Source organism: Ambystoma mexicanum, chromosome 1p (genome assembly GCF_040938575.1).
Source record: "Ambystoma mexicanum isolate Mex_15411 chromosome 1p, UKY_AmexF1_1, whole genome shotgun sequence".
NCBI lineage: Eukaryota > Metazoa > Chordata > Amphibia > Caudata > Ambystomatidae > Ambystoma > Ambystoma mexicanum.
The window spans coordinates 374330273-374354175 of NC_090921.1; the positions used below are offsets into that span (position 1 = coordinate 374330273).

Genomic DNA, 23903 nt, shown 5'->3' on the forward strand with positions numbered 1-23903 from the left:
GCAGCAACTCTATCGAAAATACTCAGACTTTCACAGTACCCTTGAGGCAATCTCGTGTGCTCGAAGAGCCATTGGCCATGCTTAAATTCAGTGAGATACCATGTATCAGGGTGGAGTGGGATTGAGAAGAACACATTCTTCAGATCCACCACTGTGAAGTACGTCGCTGTCTTGGGAATGCTACATAGGATACTTGCAGGATTTGCAAGTACCAGAAACTCCTGCACCACGTCATTAAGAGGATGTAGATCTTGGATCATCCTCCAACTACCTCCTGTTGATTTCTAGACTGGGTATATGGCCGTATTACATGGGGACATGGATGACACAATGATCCCTTGCTCTAATAGAGCCTGAATAATGCCTTTTATCCCTTCCTCCGTGTTAGGAAGAATTTTCAGTTTAGTGCTAAATTCCTCCCACCTTAGAGACCCCCAGCTCTTTTGGTGAACTTTGGGACTTTGTACTTTTAATTCTGTGTTTTCTGTGGTTCTTCTTGGTTGTGGAGTCTGACAAACTCCATAGGGATCACCTTTGCATTGTGACACACATCGCCTTCAGTGCAATGTCTCAGGGAAGTCTCTTAGATTTCCCAAAGTTTTAAATACCTTCTCTTGATGAAACTACTGTTTACAAGAGCAGCAAAGTGAAATTGACTTTCCTTACAATTTGTAACTTTCTAGACCCAGCCCACACTGTTTTACAATATGGTGCTGGAGGGGTTGCTTAGTATCCCCTTTGTCCAGTTTCTCATGCAACATTTTTATATTACCCTTTCTACAATTAATGGCTGGTGGCAGTGGCTTTTACTACCATCTTGTGTTTTTACCGCGGGCTGCTTTTGCAGCTACAGTAAAGCACCCATCAGTGACCATTTTGTCAAAATGGCCCGCTCTTCTTTTTTTGCCATTTCTTGTTGGAAAGGTCCTTCTTGAGATTTACTCTGTGCGCCAAACCAAGTTTGGTCCCCTTGTTCGCTTTGTCTTTGGTGGAATTCACGAGTGAAGCCTGCCTCTGGCTCCAGTATGTCTGGCAGGGGCAGGAAGTGAGGGAGGTGCCCAAACCTCACTGTGCTTAATCCCCTTGGTTACAGGAATGCACCCAAAGGTGATTGGCCAGCTGTCTGTCTGTGTGATTGACAGCTAGGCTTGAATGAATGGGAGAAAGCTGCACAAAAGGCAAGGCTTTTTGGCTTGGAAGGCAGAGTCGACCACGGGATGAAAGAATCTGAAGAAGAACTTGAGATGCCTGCTGCAACTCCTGGACCGTTGGTTTGACCGGTGAAGCCCTGCTGCTGTGCTAAAGCTCCGAATTCGCTTCGACTGGAGAAGCCCTGCAAGGACGACTTCTCCCCTTGAGTTGGTGGGACCAATCACCTCCAAAGTGAACTCGTTTGGACATCCTTTCGGAGCTGGCTGTACTTCCACTGCTTCTGCTGCTGGAACCGAAGTGCCAGGGAGAGGAACACCAAACTGAGTGCATCACTTTTAAGAAGGACCCGAGCTGCTGGAAGATCCTCCGGACTCCCAGTAAGCAGGAATGCCCACGCCTGAGCCACCTCAACAGAGTGTTGCACCCCAGATGCGAGGAAAGTCCAGAGTGGTATCCGTGAGTCCGCAGTGGTGCTATTTGCTGAAACCCAAGGAGCTGAAACCGCGAAGTGCAGCTGAATAGAAGTTGGTCCTTTTTTGCCGCTGACCATCCCGTTGTGTTGTAGGAGTCCCCAGAAGTCCTCCCTCTTGTCCCCATGACTGAGGCCCAGGAACAACAGGCTCTACAGAGCCACACAGCAACAGAAGCCAGCTGGAACCATTTCTTCTAACCAAAGGTACTGTACAGTCTAAGAGAATTTACCTCCTGTCTTGTAGCCATACTTGATCTCAGTTGAATCTTGTTTTGGTTGCTTCTGTAGAGTTGCATGCATCTTCTACCTCTCACAAGCCTCCCAGCTTGTAACCCTACATTTATTCTACTTTTTCTACAAAGACTTCTAAAAACATTGTGCAAGACTTTTTCTTACCTGCAAGAAGTGTTTCAGCTCACCAAGACTTTTGCCCAATTGACATTGGCTGGCCTGGCTCCCTGAATGACTCTTCTCTCCTCTGCTTGTGTTTTACCTTCCCTCCAGGAAAGGGTTAATTTACTTTGCATTGGGGTGTTCAAAAGTACTTACCTGCATCAGAATATTTGTGTGATCTCTTGTTTCATTCTGAAATCTCTTTACTTTGACACTCATATCAGCATTGCTCTAAATGTACCAGTGATATATTAATGTCCACAGTGTCCCAGCTATTTACGTCACCTGAGGGTGTGTCTGTGTGCCATGCCAAATGGGTATTTGCTGATTTAGAGAAACTAAGAGTGTGTATTTTGGAGTGTATTTGTGTGTTACTATTATATTGCCCTGTCTGAAGAAGGCTTATTCAAACTGACTGTTAAATAAATTAATAATTGTTTAATCAAGAAACCTTGAGTGTAAGTGTTTATTTGGCTACTTGTCACTGTGTATCTCTGTTTAACTCCCGTACTGCTCACATTGACCCCTCTTGAGATCAGCCTGACTGCTCAGCCACACTACTAACTTGTGTAGTTCAGACTTATACCAAAGGTTGGGTCCCTATTGCCAGGAGGTCAAGGTTGCTGTAGTGCACCCAAAGGGTACTTCTCCAAATCTTGCCCAACACTCTGCTTTCCTTAACAACGGGTACTGCCGCACCCTCGGGAGTACTGCTCCTGACTTCAACGTAATCCGTAACCCGAAATCATGTGGATTAACAGTCTATAATTGTGCTGGCACATATCGCATGTCCTTCTCAAAAAATAAAGACTGGGTCACCACTGCCATCAGGGGGCACTGTACCTTCCTATACTGCACCATGATATCACATGGGGTGCAGATTTCCGAAATGATCTCCCCATTTAGCTCACTGGCCTCAAATAACTCCTCATCAGTCATTTCCTTCAATTGTACTGTTGGGTCTACACATAGTACTGTGCGCCACTCGCACCCGTCCTCGTCTGTTCCAATCAGGACTAGTCTTTTGTCTCACACAGCTAGTCCTTGCAAATCTAATGACAATATTGTCCCCGCCAGCACCTCGGGTGGCACCATGGGTCGGAAAATAAAATCTGTGGGCACTCGCCGACATTTTGTCGCAATTTGAGGAACTGCTTTTGCTAGTACCTTGATGCCATAGATAAATATGTCCAGGACCATGGGAACTCCATGGACTACTGACTCCCTTGCCATTGCATTGATTATTACCATTGCTCGAGCTACATACATCCCTGGAGTGAAACACACTACCCCATGATCTGTGAATGACATAGCTACATTTAGTTTACTGGGCAGATCCCTACCCAACAAGTTAAAAGGGGAACTCTCTGAATATAACAAGAGGGCTCATACTACCGTCCCTCCCACTTTTATATCCAACTCCTCAGTGTCTCGAACCATAGAAATAGCCCCAGAGAATCCCTGCGTGCCAAGAGTTTTACCTGATAATGGAAAGTTCCCCTCCATAATGCATCATTTAGTTTCACCTGAATCTACCATAAATGTAAATAGCGTGTTTCCTATTTCCACCTCCACCAAGGGCTCCTCTTCAGGGTGTGCGGTTATCAATAGGAATGGACAAGCGAGTGCTCTCTGTGGGCTGTCCTAATCAGAATATATATTTGTCCCGGGAATGAAAAAGGGCTGCTCCCTGCCATTGTAACTCCTTGGAATGGGGCACCCGTTCCCCCTGCCATCCTGTTAAACTGTGTTCCCTCACCCTACTGCGGTTGTTGCCTACATTGCCCTTGCCTGCCAGCCCCATAAGGGAACTGATTTTGACCCATTCCTTGAGGCCCTTGGAATCCCTGTGCTGGAGGTGATGGTCCATAATGAAATCCCATCCCAGGCCTGTTACTGCATTCCCTTCTGGAATTCCCCCATCTCCAGTAATACGAGCACATGTTCGCAGTCCTCCTCCCCGGGGCCCTATCCCCCATAGCCTCCTGCTCTTGTTCCTCAAAATCTCCCTCTTCCTCTCTGTGCTCCTTCATACTGCCACTGTAGGTTGGGGTACTGTCCCCCTGCACCCTATTGTGCCTGTCCTCCTTCAGCCCATAGTACTGCAATTGTGGCATTCACAATCTGTTGTGTATCTCCTGTCATTTCCTCATGAGCCGTTGCCGTCACTGGTGCTTGGACGACAACCTTATTTAGTTTCTTTTCCATTAGTTTTGCCTCGTCCGTTTGCCGCTTCTGGGCGGTCACCCTGTCATGCTCCTTGATTCTCTTACAATGGTGAACTATTATACTTTGTATCTCCACCCACCCTTTGGCTTCAACTCCCACAATTTTATCTAGTGCCTTCTGGACCACATTTGGTAATCCCTCTTTACGATAAAGTAGAAAAATGGTACTGAATGGTCCCAATGCCCTCCTGTCTCAACTCTCCACATTTCCTCTAACTTAACTTAACCTAACCCATTGTGCACTGCATTAAAGAATGTAAGTCGGGATATCTGGGAACATCTTTCGTAGGGCATCTCATAACTTTGCCCTTACTTCATTAAAGGCTGCTCCATCATGTTCGTTATTTGCAAGAATTATCCCAAGGTACCCAGCCCTTACCCATATGTCCCCAGCCTAGTCTCCAACTATTGTGGCCAGTAAACTCTTAAGGTCTCCTAGTGCTAAAGCTACCCCTGCTGTTTGTTTCTCAAATTCATAGATCCATTTATTGGTTGTGGCTGTAAGCTGGGGGAGAGCTTTAATCAAATTATTTGTGTCCACTTGAGGCCATGGCACATATTGCATTATCCCTTCTCTATTTATAAGAGGTATTTGCATGTCTATTTTGGTCTCAACCCCTTTTTTGTATTTTTCTGATCTTGTACTACCACCACTAAATGTGGTCTATTTCTCGTTCTATCCCTTCCCACTGTCTCTTGTGGCGGGGATGGGTTTCTCGCTGCCTCCTCTCCTCCATCTCTTTCTTGCCCTGCCTCTTCATTATTTCTGCCACCTTGATCTTCCCATTCATTTTCCCTTGCTGGTTCGACTTCTTGTCCCAGAACAGTCCATATCCTCTCCCCCTCATCCTTTTTGACACAAACATTTTTTTATTGCCCCAAGGTTGAATCTATCCAATAAATCTCCTGACTTTGAATCCCATATTTTCTGCACCGGTACCTTTATTTCTGGTGCTACTGCACTAGGTTCTTTTAACATGACCAACCTTTTCTGCAATGATCTTAACTCGTTTGTCTCCTTGTGAACCCCCTGGTTACACTGATGCTGCGGGCATGTCAGCGCTTGTGGATATGATATGATATAATATGATAGGTTATTTATAACGCACTTAATACCCAGAGGTTTCTAAGCGCGGACCCAGGGATCGAACCTGTGTTGCTCCGTGTCATCTTGTTTCCAAGTCGAGCACGCTGCCACTGACCTATCGTCCTGGGACAAATGGGTTATATGGAGGTGGAGGTGCAAAAGCTCTTGAGTCACCCCCCCCCCCCCTCTAGTTGCTGATCCTGATGATCCTGTTGTTGACAATTTCTCTACCACTGGAGGCTTATAGACTGTAATTGTATAACCTACTGCAGGTTTAGACGTTACAGGGTATATACCCTTACATCTCTTTTTTTTATCTTCCATATCCTCATATAATCGCCAGAGATCTAAAAATGTTTTTCTTTTTTGTAAACTTCTTTCCCTTATATTTTGCTGCTAAAAAGATGGAAATTTTTCTAGCGTGTTTATGTTATGGGAGCCGTGCTCTGGCCAGGAGCAGGATAACTCCCTTTCCTTTGTTTCCAACACCCATTGCCTATGATATTTTTGTATCCTGTCACAGTCCATGGCAGGGCCCTATGCATGTGTCTTATTGGGGTTCCTTCCTCCATAATGTTGCTCGCGTCCCTGATGCTTCACTTAGACCTTACTGCTATGCTGCGCACACTGCTGCTTCTTACACAAAACTACAGAACAACCCCCTTTTTCCGCCACCCCTTTTTCCCACTTTGTTTTCACACACAGACACACAAACACACACACCGTGACTCATTCACCTTCCTTCTTTTTTACCATAAAAGACAGCATTAGAAAAAAAAATATTATTGAGTAAAATACAGGCCCATTCCTTGTACAGAGCCACTACTTATTTATTCCTTATATCTTCGTAGTACCACCTTCACAGCTTTTTTTTTTACATACTGAGAATCCCATTGCTTTTATCGTCATAAAAGAATTCCGCGTGGCACTACCTTCTCAGCCTATTCTGGCTGAGGAACCCTTACCTCCCAGTCTTTCTACACTGAGGCTCCCTTTCTTCCCAGTCTTTATATGCTGAGGATCTTTTCCACAAAGTAGAAAAACAGAAATACGCAACAATTTCAATACATAACCTACCACCTACCAAATCTATACCTTAACACATCACCTGAAATCCTATCCAATCTATACTGTAACACATCACCAAAGGTCCTATTCAATCTATACCTTAACACATCACCAAAAGTCCTATTCAATCTATGCCATTGACCTCGTACTTCATCCATTCACACTTCACATACTGTCATACACACATGTCCCCTTCTTGTTATCTTTTACAAAAGTCTACATACATGTGTGTGTTCAGCTGAGTTTCCCTCCATTACAGGGTCCAATACTGGCCTGTCCTCCTCTCTGGAGCCACGCCCGCTTCAGTAAGCAGAAAGGATTTCTATTAAAATGGCTCCTTCTAAAACTGCTGTGTGTTTTTTGATTTGGGAGACCGGTCGCCGTAGGAGGGCGTGGCTCTTTCCTGGTGAAGTGGCATGGGCCTCTGCAAAGTACTGGGGGAACTGGGATCACGTCGGGATAGTCACCACTTGTAAGGGTGTCCCTAATTACACTCACACCAGAATGAATACACCCCTCTAGGGAAATAAGGCAGAAAGACATCTTGTAAGGATAACAGGTTTAATCTTACAAAATGAGGATGGTAGCAAAGGACTCTGCTGTACACAAAATTTTCATTAATTCTATCCATATTTCACTCATCCTGCTCACGTTTTATCTGGGTCCTGTAGTCTTCTCGACACTATTCTTTATGCCGTTATGCATTTTGTTGCACAGAACATGTGATTCCTATTTTTAACCTGCATGGACCCTTGACGCACAGTTGACACCTGGTGAGTCAGTTTGTGCTGCCAGTGCTGCCCATGGTGACGAACACCATGCATAAGCGGCTGTGGTCAATTTTAGATCCCACTGCCGCATTCCTTCCGGAACTAAGATTTTACAATGTTTTGGATTTGACAATACAAATCTATCCAGCTAATAATTAATTGCACCTTAGATTTAGACAATAACTACCTTCTTCAGTGCTTGCCTATGTCTGTGTATGGGATTATGTTTGCCTGAGAGAGCCTTCCCAGTGCCCCTCCTCCCACTGTCCATTATAGCGCTTTAAAGAGGTCTTGCCTAAATCTAAAGTGCTGGGGGGGGGGGTACTGGTTCCTTGGTTTGGTTGTTTTTGGTATTTTATTTGTATAGCGCACAAAGCCCTCGGGCATCTAGGAGCTTAACTTAAGAATATGGTTACAGCAAGTGCAGTACAACAATTGCAGACCAGACGTACATTAGGCATGGGAAATGCAGGATAATACATAGATGGTGAAGCTTTGCCTCTTGAGCAGGGAGCTACATCAAAGTACATATGAAGTCAAGTAGGTGAAGAGAATATATAAATGGGAAAGCTCACCTCTTGATGGAGGGAACTACATCAGGTACATATGAGGACATGATAAATTAAAGGAATATATGCTTGGGCGAGCTCACCTCTTGTTGCGGGATCTACATCAGGTACATATGAGTGAGGGCATGATAAATGCAAGGAATATATACTTGGGCGAGCTCACCTCTTGTTGTGGGATCTACATCAGGTACATATGAGTGAGGGCATGATAAATGCAAGGAATATATACTTGGGCAAGCTCACCTCTTGATGCAGGGAACTACTTCAGGTACATATGAGGACACTATAAATACAAAGAATATATACATTTGGACAAGCTCACCTCTTGTTACCAGGAACTACATCAGGTACATATGTAGTCATAATAGGTGCAGGGAATATATACTTGGGACTGCTTGCTTCTTGTAGCGGGAACTACATCAGGTCCAAATGGGACATCACTATATCAAAATATTGCAGTAGGTGAAGAGAGAAGATATGCATAGGGGGAACTAGCCTCTTGAGATGGAATACGTGAGAGGGCATATGCTTACATAGAAACTAGGGAAGTACAGCATTTGTTTCCGTGGGAAATATCTAATATGCAAACATGAAATAACGTAGACAGCGGTAGGGTAAAGGTATATGAGGGGGCGGAGGACTCATTGAAGCCGCGTTATGCACATATGCGGGCAAAAGAAAGAGGAGGGAAAGCAGGATGTACAGTCATTACATAGCGACAGGTTATTACGGTCAAAACAAAGGTGAGACTGTAGGGGCTGCAATAGAGAAGCAGTGAAGTTCAATTGTTTGTAAAGTATAAACTGTGTAGCAAATAAGGCATGCTTATAGTGCAATGGGCCCAGTGACAGTGTGGCAATAGTATTAGGCAATGGCTATTACCCAGGGTGCGAATATGAGGGTGAGGAGCGAGCACGCCAATTAGCAAGATGCATTAAGCTCATCTGGTGGACCTGGATCCGGCAATATGGACAAGACAATGGCAAGTAACAGTGATCCATGACGTCGCAGCTTGTAGATCGATGAGTGAAGTTCGGTTCTTTAAGATATAATAGCAAAGTTCCAAATGGAATGAGGACGGGACACAGCTTGGAGAAAAGTAAGTCATAAGGCGTGCAGGTTTCACATGAAGGGGACGTGTGGGATTTAGTATGAGCATTTTCGTGGCAACGGAAGGCAAGTTACAAGCAATACAGACATAGAGTGATGATCAGAATTGGGCAGTGACCATAGGTGCACACATTTTACCTGATGTGATATCAGGAGTGCCCCTAGAACCGTGAGGTTGGCTGCATTGGGCATTGGGTAGGCATTTGCACCTTAGGCAACTCCCGGGCAAGGACAGGGAAAAGACCAGGAGACCAAACAGGGAAGTGCTTCTCTCCCACCAGGCAGCTCAGGATCAGATGAAATAGCAGCGGCCATGTTCGAAGCTCCAGCATCTGCATGTTATAGAAGGTAGAAGTGCAGACTGTGATTGTGATGTTGGGGGCACATCCTTCCTCGGTGGAGGGCACAGGGAAAAGACGGGGAGATGGCCTTAAAAGCAGGCTTTTAATGCCGGGCTCGGCTTCGCCTCACTGCTCAGCCAGGCTTTGGAATTTGTGTTAGCAAGGGCCAATCAGGCGTCTGCAAACAGGTAAGTGCTTCTCTCCCACCAGGCAGCTCAGGATCAGACAAAATAGCGGCAGCCATCTTCGAAGCCCCAGCGTCTGCATGTTATAGATGGTAGAAGTGCAGACTGTGCTCGTGATGTTGGAGGCACATCCTTCCTGGGTGGAGGGCACAGAGAAAAGACAGTCTCAACACAGACTTCCCAACACAGTTTCAGAATTCTTATGCACTTGACTAGGATGATGAAATCCCTCTATTAAAAAAGTGGGTTCTGTGCAAAACTGGTTAGTGAGCATAGAACAGTTATTTGCAAAACTGAATGTTGATTGCTGGAACATTATGAATTAATCTTAACCACAAGCAATTGCTTTGAGCAACAACCATATGTAAATCAGATGAGGTCCCACTCCTAAAGGGGCAGTCGAGCCCAAACTGCTAGGCCACATCCCTTCTGCACGAAACCACAGCAGATCCGGACATGTTTTGGTCTCTTTGGGCATCATTAGTGGGGTGTACTTTGGGTAGGGCTGCCCCTTTTGGGGTGAGACCAATCCTGATTTGAATATGGTCATCCCCATTCTGCAATGGCATGGCATCCTTCAACCTTCAGTTTTATTAAAGTCACCCAAATGCGACTGTTATGCCCTGATGTGGGTCCTGAGCCTGCTAGAATTTTAAACATCCCATCCCTCAACCATCAGTTTTGTTAAGACCAATTATTTGCCATAAAGTAAATGGTAGTTCAAAGTATTTGAAAGGTCATTGGATACAACACAAGACACTAATTAAAGCGTGCATTTTTTGAGAGGTCCTTTTTTAGAATGGAGTACACTTTAGGTAGATTTGAAGAAATGTGGCTCACCTTTTTGTAGAGATCTCTGCATGGCACATGGATTCAGCTCTCACCTCCAGCTTGGCGCCTGCTAGCGCTTCATAAGTGCAGGTTGTACTCTTAACATCTTTCTGAAGTCAACACATTGGGTATTATCAAATTGAGTAATCATAACTGTAATCTGTACTTTTATTTTCGTTTTTTAGCAAGTACAAGAATAATATTACAAGAATATCCATTAATCCGTTAATCCATTGTAACAACCTGATGTTTAGTGAAGGCCATACGTGATGTCAGTGGAGAGCATAGAAAACGGCAATGTAAAGTAACAGTTGTAAAGCATCCACCAACCCCATTTCCTTTCCAACACCCATACAGAGGGTTCCAGGCTTCAGCATATTGTGATAAACCTAAAGGTGTCTCACCCGCTAGTCCCCGGGGATCTGTCATCCAGGAGGCCAGGACATGGCCATCGCTTTTGGATCCAGTTCCTGGGAGTGGACCAGTGTGGGAGCATCACCTCAATGAGGGGTCTTTGGGAAGTGGAAGTGGGGCACCGGATGGCGAAATGCAGTATCCCCTTCCCTGTAACACCTTTACCCCATCCTACCAGGGAGGATACCTAGGAACTCAACCGCCTACCCCTTTCCCGACACAAACACTTTCTCACTGCAGTTCACCGTGAATGACAATGGACTGACACCAGAGATGTATACCCGACATGTCCCAATACCATGGTCGGCAAGTTAAGGCAATAAATGATCATTACACACACCTAACTTCCATCACACTTCCCCACACGGATAAAAAAGCGGCGCACGAAAGCACACTCTGAGCGAGGAAAAGCACGCAAGGAAACAGCAGTTCCAAGATGGCAGTTTAATACAAGGAGAAAGATGACGAGACCAGAAAGGGTTGCAAGGAGGGAAGTGCCCTTGACCTTTAAAGACCGTTACTTTTGCAAACATTGGAAAGTAAGAAGCCTAAGACCAGGAACTAAAGCTGAACAAATGTACACTGTGCATCGAAGGTACCCGGGGCTCTCTGACGTCGACAATCAAGGTGGGGAGAAGCAATTGCCGCTATGGTACTGTCCTTGGTTCCCGCAACAAAGCAGTGCCAGTAAAGACAGCACAGCCAGTGAGTCGAAGAGACTGATACCAAACCAGCTTGTGTTTGAACCATGGTTGCAAGTGGCAACATTGTATGAAGAAATGCAAAGAGGACAGTGTGTGAAACACATGTGATGATCGATGCAAATATAATTGGAAACCAAAGGAGTGAATAAACATTGGGAGGCCAAGTGAGATACCATATACAGAGTGATCCAGCGCCACATGGGTGCTCATTTGAAGGTCTCTGTTAGGTATCCGACTTAATGGAAACTATATTGTAAAACGGAAGTTTGTATCGAAGTGGTCCTGCAATAGGCCAATCTAAATTCTGTGCACATTCGAAAGTCTTCGATAAACCAAAGTGAACTACAAATTGGTCAGAGCCCGGCTTAGGGAGAGTAATTGAAAAGGGGAACAAACTGAGCCCGGCTGAGGGGGAATCGGTGTGAACTGTGAGTCACCCGAGAAAACTATTATTCTCTGAACTTAGAAATTATAGGTGGCCAGAGAAAGGGGATCTGCAGTAACGATCGTAAAATAACGGGATCTGAGCACGGCTGAGGGGATCCTGGTTGAAGCACCCAAGTTGAATACTTGCAAGAAGAAAACAACTGTGTATCTTATTTTCTGTACATCAGGCCCTCTGAATCAAGAGACTTTGATGAGAAAAGAGACTTGGGGACAGAAGGTACTGTTGCTGGAAATAAAACTGTATACTCGTGTCGTAGAAGCCAGAGTGTGTACTTTGCTCGAGTGAATCGCCTTGCCCCGGCTGAAAACCTGGGGTAGGGAAGCCAACGACCCGAACATCCTTACATATCATTTTGTGAACACTCCTTTCTTTTTCATGAACATTACCCCACACTATTTGTAAATTAGAGGTAAGGATTGGCAATATGTTTTTAGTATAGGCCATTTTTTGACAAGACTCCACTAGGACTGCATTAATATTATTTGATGGTCGTAGCTTGCTCCCATCTATAGATTTAGGTTTAGATAGGCGTTTATCACACTCTTGTGAAACTTCAATAAACGCCTTTGCTCTGTGGTCACTTGTGTCTGTTTACTGTTGAAACCATGTCTTCCTTACAATAAGGCCTCTGGTCCTATCACTCACCATATCAACTTGTAACAGGAATTAACCTGTTAAACTACATGCAAGCAAGAGTTGTGCACCCAACAAACACATAACCAGAAAATTGCAGACAAAGACTACACCAGACAGAAGGCACTAAGGCACACAATCACAACAAAGGACAGAACACACCAAATAGCCATGTTCACCTGCAGCATTTTAAAACAAGATGGGGCCAGTCGGATCACCCAACTCAATCTCAGTTATCAGTCAGCTGTGTTAGTGAGTCACTCTCAAGTCATTGACGGATGAACACAGGTCTAGATACACAAGACTTAAAAGATTTCCCAAACATGATCTTCTCATATTTAGTGCTAGTTAAAGCTTAAAAATCCATTCGTTTTTTCCCTGGTTTTTCCACACTTTGAAAATCTGCTTCTTGAACGCAGCCACTACTTCGTATGCCAAACACTTTGTGTCCTTGCTAGCTGGAAGGCTGAACCCATGTCGCCTAAAATGGATAACCTATGATTTCTTGCTAGATTAGGGGCACATGCCACATCTATTCAGTGAAATACATCAGACAAGAACCTCTTTGCCAGTTGTGATAGGGTCGGAACCTGACCCTTTCAAGAGGGAATAGGTTGCCCCTCTCAACCTGGGGCAGGAAGCCTACTGCAGTGTTTGTCAGAGGTGGGGTGTGGGAGTTGGGAGGGCCCCAGTCTCAGTCCCTTCTACTTGTTATCACCCCATATCTCCCATAGCCTGTTCTGGACAGTGTGAAATTTCCTCTTTTTCCAGACTACAGATCCTTGAAGTTCTCGTGGTGTTGGAGGGAATGAGCAGCTCAGTAGCAAGAGATCAGCCATGACCAGAGAGCCGTGGAGGGATGCACGCCAGAAAGACTTACACCCTGGAGGCTCCAGAACACGGGAACAAAGACTTTAGGAATACTTGTGTTTCTCGCAGGCCCCAATGGCAGAACTCCGGTGGATCTGTGCTTGGAGACCAAACACATAAGAATTTTGAGAGTAATTATGTTTGCAGCAGGCTGCCATTGCTGAACTCCGGCATCAAGACTACATGCCCAAGAACTTTGAAAATGACTATATTTGTCGCGAGATTCCATTGCTGAACTCATGGGGACCCACACTTGAGGTGGGGGCGTGGCTTCAGAGGCATTATAAAGCCTAATTCCTTATGACCCGACCCTGGTGGAAAGAAACAGTGTAGCGATAGACCTGGGGAATCCGGTGGGTTCCAGGACCAATAGGAGGGGAAGGGGTCTAAAGGGGGACACAGGAAACCAGGCCATATGGCTTGCTTGCATGAGGTCAAAGGAGGAGGTGGACAATGAGACCAAGAAGAGGAAGGATGGTGTAGCAGAGCGTGAGGGAGGATTGTAAAAGGTGTATGCAATGTGCAGTATTTGTTGGTAAGAGAAAGTGGTGCTTGGATGTGAGAGTGCACATATGGTGAGAGAAGACAGTGACTGAAATTAAAGCTTAAGAGTAGGGGGTACAGGTGAGAGTGAGTGTATTAGATGAAGGAGAGAGTTAAAGGAGGGTGACTGGGAGAAGGAGAGGGGAGAGTAGCAGAGCGCTAGGCAGGGTAGCAGGAGACAAAAGAACATTGGAGCGACAGAGAGAGGGACAGATGGAGGAGAGTGGGAGGAAGAGAAGAAAAGAAAGGAAAGAACATCATGGCAGGGAGTAGAAGGGTGTGAAATGGCAAGAGTAAGTAAGACCTGAATGATAGAAAGGGACCTCTTCTCAAGATCTTTTAGTTTTGTGGGGCACTGAGTAGGATCCTTGTAATTCCCAGGGCCAGTTAGCAAAGGTGATTGCTTTTAGGCCCACATGAGTATTTAGCCAGATCATTGACATAAAGGGTTACCAATTGCTAGTGACCGCTATGGAATTTCGGGATATCTGGGCTAGAGAGGGTAAAGCTCACAGGAGACGAGAAAGTGAGGGACAGTCCTTAGTGGGATCCATTTACAACATTCAAATAAAATCCCTTGAACCATCTTCAAGAGTTGGTGTGTTCTTGGGGCCATCTGTGACACTTCCCACAATGCCACTGCATACGAGTTAGACTACCTCATACCATGTGACAGCCCCAACAAATGCCTGAATATAACAGCCCATCTTACACATCTCATTCCAGAGTGCAATACAGATGGTCAAGAACCTTTTGTTGCCCTAGCCCTAGACCCAGGTGAAGCTTATTGCAGGCCAGGCTAGAGCCTCTCAATTGCCAGCTCTCTAGGGAGAGCTTGCAATTCATATCTGTGGCGCACTGGCGGTTACGTTTCTCCCAGCTGTCATCATAGTTTCCATCCTCTGCTATCAGGGATAATAATGCCTAAACCCCACCTGCCAGGAGTGCATAGATCTGGCTCCTCTAAAGCTTTGACAGGGTGCCCAACTGACTATCGAGCAGGTCTTCCAGAATATCACACTTCACCTTTTCATGCTTAGCAAGACCAACTCAGTTTAGCAATACCCTAAAAGCATCTACAGTGCTGTTGGATAATACTTCACCCAACAACAACATGCCTCTGCTTATACAATCTTTCCAATTCAACACTTTTTTGCTCGACTCTAAGGCTGAGTTATACCATATAGAGGTCTTTCGATGGGGCCAAACCATCTGCCCAATTTGAATCAACCATCAGTTCAGTGCCCCTTTGGTCAGTTTAATGGTGTGAAGTTTAAAAGCTGGATGAATCTGGGCTCTAGCTCTAAATAAAAAGCTAATATTACTTTTGAAGAGCTCTGCATTCTCATGGTCTCATTACCCATACAATTAGTGGGTACCTGATTGCTTCTTTATTGTTTTAAAAATACATGTTAATTATATTATATATATGTGTCTTGTTTGGCCCATACTGAGCAGTGGTTTCGTCTGCACGAACCTTCCTAGTTCCCTACTATACTTTTTCATTTTCACTTCCGATCTCTTCATCCACTTTCTACCCAACAAAATGCATAATATATTGAGAAACGGAATCCTCACATCCAGAATTAATAAAAGGTTGGGAATCAGAAGAATAATTTGTTTTTGTTCAACTTCATGTCTATATGCGCTTGTGTATAGGTTGGTACACAGTGGACACGTTGCTATCTACCCACAACATGCTTGTCCTTTTTTCCTCCTTTCTGGGCATGTTTAGAATGTATGACCTTAACCTTTATTTGTTTTTATTTTGATATTTTGTAGCTGGTAGTATGTGGAAAAGTGTAGCTAGGTGATACAAAGTGTGCCCATTCGTTTCCACATCTAGTCCTTGTTCTGTGATCAACCAGAGGCAGCCAGAGATATAGGCAAATGGTACAGGCTTGTGCCTCCTGCAGATCAGCCTGGCCTGAGCCGAGGCAGGTGCTGCCAAGTGGAGCCAGGCATAGGACATGTAATCGTCCTTATGTAGAAGACTATATAAGGATGAACGTTCAACCAATAGCACTTCCAGGATACCCCACTCTAGAGGGTATTGAGTGGTGCAGTGGTGGCCTCACAAGGCATGGTAATGTTAGTCCCAGTCTGGTATAAGTCTGCTTGGGCAGTCCTCCAGATAACATTTTTAAGTGGGAGTAATTTACTCCCTAATTTATAATGTTGGGAGAAAAATTATTTTTTGTGGGAGTAAAAATGTAAGTCCATTTCCCAATGGGAGTATTTTATAAGCGAGTAAAATTGTTTTAACTGGAAATGTACTACAACTACACGGATGACACACAAATCATCTATAAAATCTGAGATACACAAGAAGAGAACACAACGCTGGGAGAATTTCTCAAAGAACTCTACGACTGGATGAACACAAACAGCCTAAAACTCAACACAAGCAAGACAGAAATCACGATTGTATCCAAAAACCTGGAAAATAACACGTATGTCCCATGGCCCACAGAACTAGAAACAGCACCCACACCATCGAAAATAGTCAAAAACCTGGGTATCCTAATGGACAACGCGCTAACATTTGAACCACAAGTAAATGCAATAATCAAGAAATATGTTTTCCTGCTACACAAAAGAATCCTATCATTTGTGTCCTTCACCCATAAAACACTGAAAATCATCACCCTCATCATGTCAAGAATTGACTACGCCAACAGCCGCTACCTCGGAATGCCAGAACACCTACTGAAGAAACTGCAACGTATCCAAAATGCAGCGGCTAGACTCCTCAAGCTATCACGAAGAGACCACACCACCCCAGCACTAGAAATGTTACACTGGTTTCATTCAAACAATGAATCACGTTCAAAACAATGTGCATAACGCAAAGAGCAATCCACGAACAAGGAGCAGAATTCCTACAAAAGAAAATAACGATTTATCAACCGACCAGAACACTCAGATTAGACAACGATATCCCCCTTGAACCAAAACCTTACACAAAGAAAAAGCTATGGGGATCCTCCTTCTCTCACCTGGCAGCAACAACCTGGAACACCCTCCCGAAAGACATCTGAAATACAAAGGACCACCTAAAATTCAGGAAACTACTCAAAAACTGGCTCTTCGCCATAGAACCAAAATGAATCCGGTACCTCTGAAGCAAAGGCCCCTCTCCAGGCTTAGTACATGGGACGCGACCACCGCTAGAGACGAAGAAGGATTAAACACTAACACTTGACAGGAAAGGGAGCACTTAGTACTCATGGGGGGGGCACCCCCTAGGAACAAAGTGAGATGATGCTAGACAGAGCACTCTCACAACCAAAAAACGACTGATGGCCGTAAAAGTCTCAAACTTGGGTGGGGGAGGCCCTCACCTTCTGTCCCTCCCACGGAAAACTAAGCAGCCTCAGATATAGGCCACCGCCTCATGCAGAACCAGGCGAATGAACCGCAGTCGAATGCTCCAACAAACAGCCAGATAGACTGATTATGCCAGATCTCTCACATCAAGAAAACTATTGGTGAGCAATAGCACACAACTAAGTAGATTGTACTCTGTTCTAGCTAATCCACATAAAATTGCAGATATAAGTCAGTATCACAATTAGACAGAATTGTGAAGATCAGCAGTATGTCATATCTAGACAGAACTGTAATACTAGCTTGCGCCATAGGTAGACCGAATTGTGAAGATCAGCTTACATCATATCTAGAAAGAACCATAATGCTAGCATGCTTCATTTCTCGACAGAATTGTGAAGATTAGCTAGCATCATACCTAGACAGAACTGTAATACCAGCTTGCGTGATATCCAGACAGAATTGTGGAGATTAGCTTGTGTTATATCTAGACAGAGCTGTAATACTAGCCTGCATCAAACCAAGACAGGGGGCCTCATTACAAGTTTGCCGGTCCAGTAACTATGGTACCGGTAAGCTTGCCGGTACTGTAGTTACCGGACCGGCAAACTATGAGTTCTACTTGCGGGTGCCTTTTCGCCTGCCAGGTCGGAACTGGCGGGTGGACCGGCACCCGCAAGCAGACCATGCCGGAGGCACTAGCACCATTCTGAATGGTGCCGGTGCATCCGGCCTCCCCATACCCATTGAGCCCTATGGGGCTCAAATAGGAATGGGGAGCATTTTTTACTGGCGTCTGGGAATGGGCAATTACTGGATCCGGCAGGGCCGTAATGACCTGATAATTGCCCATTCCCAGGTGCTGGTAAAAAAACGACTCCGGTGGCAGCCGTGCCGTTTTTAGTGGCACGACTACCGCTGACGTGGTAATGAGGCCCAGAATCATGAATGTCATCTTGGTTCACATCAAGACAGAATTGCGAATGTCATCTTGCACCACACCTAGACAGGATTGTGAAGATTAGCATTGCATCATAGCTAGACAGAACTGTAATACTAGCCTGGGTCATACCCAGACAGAATTGTGAAGATTAGCCTCCGTCACATATAGAGAGAATTGTATTAATAGTTTGCATCACATCTAAACAGAATTGTGAAAACTAGCATTGAGTCACATCTAGACAGAATTGTGAAGTTCAGCATTGCGTCACATCCAGACAGAATTGTGACGATTAGCATTGCGTCACATCTAGACAGAACTGGAAAGATTAGCTTGCGTCACATCTAGACAGAATTGTGAAGATCAGCATTGCGTCACATCGAGACAGAATTGTAATACTAGCTTGCTTCATATCGAGACAGAGTTGTGAAGATTAGCTCGAATCATATGCAGACACAATTCGTGAAGACTGGCATTGATTCACATCGAGACAGAAATGTAATACTAGCTCGCATCACATTCAGACAGAATTGTGACGATTAGCATTGCATCACATCTAGATAGAATTGGAAAGATTAGAAAGCATCACATTTGGACAGAATTGTAAAGATTAGCATTGCGTCACAACTAGACAGAATTGTAATACTAGCTTGCGTCACATCTAGACAGAATTGCAAAGATTAGCATTGCATCACATCTAAATATCCTTGTAATACTAGCTAATGTCACATCCAAATAGAATTGGAAAAATAAGCTTGTATCACATCTAGACAGAATTGTGAATGCCAGTTTGCACCCCATCTAGATAGGATTGTAATGATTAGCATTATGCCACATCTAGACATGATTGTGAAGATTAGCATGCGTCGCCTCTAAATAGTGATGCCACTAACCAACACCACTAAACAATCTCTCACCTCTGCATACAACTCTCACACTCTACACAAACACAACCACACCTCCAAAGTATTATAAACCGCACACACTTTGCTACATCGCAACAACAAAACATAAAACATATAGCCTCAAACAACAACACACGACGGCTACCGACCGAAAAGCACACCCACGGTCAGTGAATGGTGTTAACTGAACTGAGGCTGCCAACAGCACATCACAGCTCACTTGCTCTTTTCCCTCTCAACCTTACTAACCCATGCCACCCTCTTCCCATCTCAGATCTGACAGAGTGCCAGGGGACCACTACGGTGGTGATAGTGTGCGGTATAAATATCCTTTAACATCACAATAATTATTTCTTTGCACCTAGTTATTAATGCACATTAAAATATGTATGTTTACTTCTTAGAATCATGTAGTAATAATAGTAGTTTCCTCCTGTTTCTACGTACACTTCTGGTCCAAACATATCCATGGAGCTGTGTTTGTGATAGTAGGGGCACAAGCTCCTAAGTGTCTGTTCCCCATTTTTTGTTGGGAGTATTTTTACTCCCTATTTTTTATTTTTGGGAATTAGTTGCCTATTTTTAGAAGTAAAAGTGGCTGATACACCCTTTATCTGTAGGACTGTGCTTGGGGATAGTGGAGTAAGATAATTCACATTTATCTCTTATATTTCAGCCCCACCGCCATCGCCCTTACAGGGGTTGCTGTCCTCCTAGGCATGTTTGCAACAACGTACTTGCAGTCGCAAGGGAAGCCACCTCAGGACCCTCTCTTCTATGGTAAGTGGCTTACATTGTCATACTGCTATGCCGAGCTTAGCTGCAGGGCACAGGTTCTACAGCCGTGAGAGGTAAGCAGCCTGCATGAGATACAGGATGGGGAATGTTTATACTAGTCGTGCATGTACACACTTACCACATATTTCTTGGCACTACATGGAGTAATAAGAACATGGGTATTACCAACTCGCATGTGTTAAACCTACTTTAATACTCTTCTACCAGCAATGTGCTTTTGCCACTACACCCATAATGGCCACCTTTCATCCTCTATTTGTGTGGTGCCTCCAAGCTGTCCTCAGCAGAGTACTCTGAGGTTGTGTGGCATGCGATTCATTTGTGTAGGTAGCGCTGTTCTAGTTTCCACAACTCAAGTCTCTGTTTGTGCATTACAGAACCATGACTCCAAAGCCAAAGTGGTTGTTGAAGCTACAAGTGAATTTCCATTTGTATTGTTGGTCTGCTTTATGTTGTGTGTCTGTGTGTGTATATATATACACTGAAACAATCTTAGCAAAGGTGCAATTAAGTTGTGCAGATTTAACGCAACAAAACCCTTGAAAATACAGCAGATGTGGGAAGTATGAGGAACTCATGGTGGCAACAGTAAGGACCGACACAAGTGATCACAGTTCAAGGGTGTTAATTGAACTGTAAATGCAGGATGGAAAAATGCCTATCCTAAATCTAAGATGGGCCAAACATCAACCATCAAATGAAAAATAAGGCAGTCCTAGTGGCGTTGTGTCAGAATAAAAAGGCCTGTACTAAGAAAAACCTATTGCTAATTCCTTACAACAACTCATTACAGAAAGATTGTGGGATCAAAATTAAGAAAACAGTGTTCAAATAATAAGGCAGGCCTTGATTGTCTTAAGATCTCCCTTCCCCATGTTTTTAGCACGGGACAAGGTGGGACTTTGGAGCACTGCACCCGCTCGAGCCTTCTCAGCACGACCTGCCAGTTCTTTGCTGGCTGGCACAGCACAAGCTCGAGCCTTCTCAGCACGAGCTGACAGTTCCGTTCTAGCTATCAGGCTCTTCGATGGTAAAGTCTCTTTTCAATAAAAGTCTTTCTTTTGAGGACTGATGTATTCAATAAACAAACACAAAGTTCTGCTTCAGGTAGACTTTGGGTGACGGCTTCATCCTTGGGTCCCCCTCTTTCAGGCATAGACCCTGCACAATATCGTATTCAACAAATTCACAGGACAGTTCCCTTCTCAGTGAACTTTGGGTGATAGGTTTCCACCCCTGGATCTCCCTCGGCCGTGCTCAGATCCTAATTGGTAAGGGTGACAATATTTCTTGCTTTCACAAATCTTAATGTCCTTTTAAACACGTTTTTGGGCTTTGACCCTCGGTACTGGTTTCCGTCTTCCGGGTTCACTCTCACCACCTTTTGGTTGTCGGTTTCCCTCGGCCCGGTTCACTCTCACCGCCCTTTGACTGTTGGCTTCCCTCTGCCGGGTTCACTCTCACCAACGGTTATAGACAGTTCATCATGGGACTTTAGACTTCGCCCCCTCTCATCAGCACCCCTCTACCGGGTTCACGCTTGCTAATTTCTATGGAACACAGTTCATGTATTAATGCTCACCATGCAGGATTCACTTCCCTTAGCTTTCTCAATCATCTGCCGGTCAAAGACTTTCAAAGGTACAGAGGATTTGACAAGACCCCTGTATGACCACGTTGAAATATCTTCGATTCTTCCTAAGGCCTTCTGGTTATGGTAGTCTTTCTATCATTGGTTAATCGCCCAGAGTAATCCTTCTTCTGTTGTTGGTTCTGTTGTTGGTTTTCCCCTTCTTCTGCTTTTCAAAGTTCAATTTAGCTCTTGCTACTTTTCCTTCAACACAGTTTGGTTTCTTATCGACACTCCTCTCGACTCACCGGCTGTGATGAACCGCTTGGCTTTGGAGTCAAGTTTGGTACCACTGAGACAAGCGTCTCTCTCCTGCTTGGTTATCAGAGGAGGAGGGTCTCATGTACCGCAGATATCTGCTGCAACACACGCTGGCCTTTGTTCATGGTCTTATGTTTCCATCTGCAGAGGTTTCACGGCCTGAACCGGAAAGGGCAAGGTCACTTCTCTCCTTGTCACCCTCTCAGTATTCGCCGTCGTTCACATCCTCTTGAACTGCCATGCTGAGTTAGCCTTCACGTCGTGCGGTTTGTCTTGCTCGTAGTGTACTCTCTTGCTCCACCTTTGTGGCAGTATAGTAGACGACAGTACCTTGAATGAAAAGACAGGGTATTCTTAGCCCAATTGATAGTGGGGTTGTGTCTTCTTAGCCAGGCTATTCCTAGAATGATGGGAAAATGAGCTGCCCGGATTATGTCAAAAGTTAGTTCCTCGGCATGATTTAGCACTCGAACCCAGAGGGGTTCGGTGGAAATGGGTAATCGGGCCGGAGCTAAGACGGGATCCATCAACCCCTTCCACCATGAAACCAATGCGAGTACTAACAGACTCATACGTGTGAGGTTGAAACTTGAAATATAGCGGACAAGCGTCGATAAACTCCTTCAGCTTTTTAGGCGTGCCATCATACTTCCCTGAAGAAAGTGCCATGGGAGATAAATCAGTGGAGTGTGCCTCTCGTGTAGTCACCATTTGCTTCAAAATGGTATTTTCAGCCTTCAAATTCTGAACCTCTAGATTGAGATTTTGTACTGCGGCCACCAATTCCTGTATCTGTTCAGCAGTCGCCATGGTTGGTATTGGGCATTGCAAACTGTCAGCGTTTACGCTTTCTTTACCGGTCTGAAACGAACTTCCCTCCTCCTCACCTGAATCAGGATCTTCCTGTTGTTATTCGTGTAGCCTCCTCTCCCATATGCTGGGGGTGTGGCTTGCCATGGAAGCCACCGTGGGAGTTGACAACAATAACCCAGGGGCCCCGTTCCGGAACAGGGGAAAAAGCCCTTAGGCACAAAAAAACCCTTAGCGTGTATGCCAAGTGGTCCCTAGTATCAGTATCCACAGAGATTGGGTGCCAGAGAACTGCTGTGTAGGTGGCTCATCAAAGAGTGGAACAATGGCGAGCAGGTCACAGACTATGGTACACGTGGAGTACAAGGGACAACAAGAAAAGAGGTAAGTATCAGAGCAGTAGAAGGAGGAGTGGCCAGAGCATGAGAGAAAACAGAGCAGAAGAAAACAGAGCAGAGAGGAGGCACGGAGGCAAGAGAAAGCCGGACACGGAACGGCAGATACAGAGAGAAACAGCAAGAGAGCCCGCCGAAGCGGGGAAGGAGAGGATAGAGAAAGGCAGGGTACAATACGTACTGAGCAGAAAAACACCAGCGAAGCCTCCCAAAGAGGAAAAGCGAGACGCCAAGCTAAGGGTTGCAACGCGCTGTCTGCCGGATGGGGAGGGAACAAATAGCTGTCGGCAGACAGCGTCGGAACAACTAGACCGCTAGGACGCATTGCCAGGAGACGAAACGGCATTAGCAATGGCGTCTTAGACGCCAGCGGTCCCACAGATGTTTACCAACTCGGGGCATGACACTGAGCCTCGATGAAGTGGTTACTTCCTGGGGGTACATCAGAGCTTCTGTCCAGTTTTCTGGTTGTAATGGCCCCTCGTCCCGTTCCCATTTAGCTTTCAGACTGGTCGGTTCTGGTGTGGCAAAGGATGTGATCACATTGTACATAGTTGAGGTGATTTTGTGTTTAATTTGTTCCTGGACTATGTTGCGCTCCACCGGGGTGTACTCTGGCATGTCCCTGATGCTCTGCAGGTGAGCTTGTAGTGCATGCTTCATTTGGATGTGATGGTATCTTTCTGTGATTGGGAGGGAAAACTCAGATTGTAATGTCTTACCTTCCCTCACAATATCTCCAATTCTGGTGATTCCTTGCTGGTCCCATGCGAGCCATTTGGGAAGCTTCTGTATTTCAGGGAGGAGTCTATTGTTCCACAACGGTTGGACCGGTGTCAGTTTTGAGTCCCACCCTAAGTGTCGGTGTGTTTCTGCCCAGATTCGAGCAATATGTGTCGCCATGTTGGAGGGTGATGTGTCGCCATGTTGGAGGGTGATGTCCCTCCCAGACCGCAGTACAAGAGTTCCAGGGGTGGTGTTGTACTGTTGGTGTTGATCCCTCTGATGTGCAGCAA

General features: G+C 45.1%; 1 protein-coding gene across 1 annotated transcript in view; it reads left to right on the forward strand.

Moving 5' to 3' along the window:
• Window positions 1-23903, forward strand: part of TM6SF2 (transmembrane 6 superfamily member 2) — a 354704-nt gene that overhangs the window by 116421 nt on the left and 214380 nt on the right. The window contains exon 2 of the mRNA XM_069649116.1: window positions 19670-19773. Coding sequence (XP_069505217.1) covers window positions 19670-19773 — 104 coding nt within the window. The remainder of the gene's footprint in view (window positions 1-19669; window positions 19774-23903) is intronic.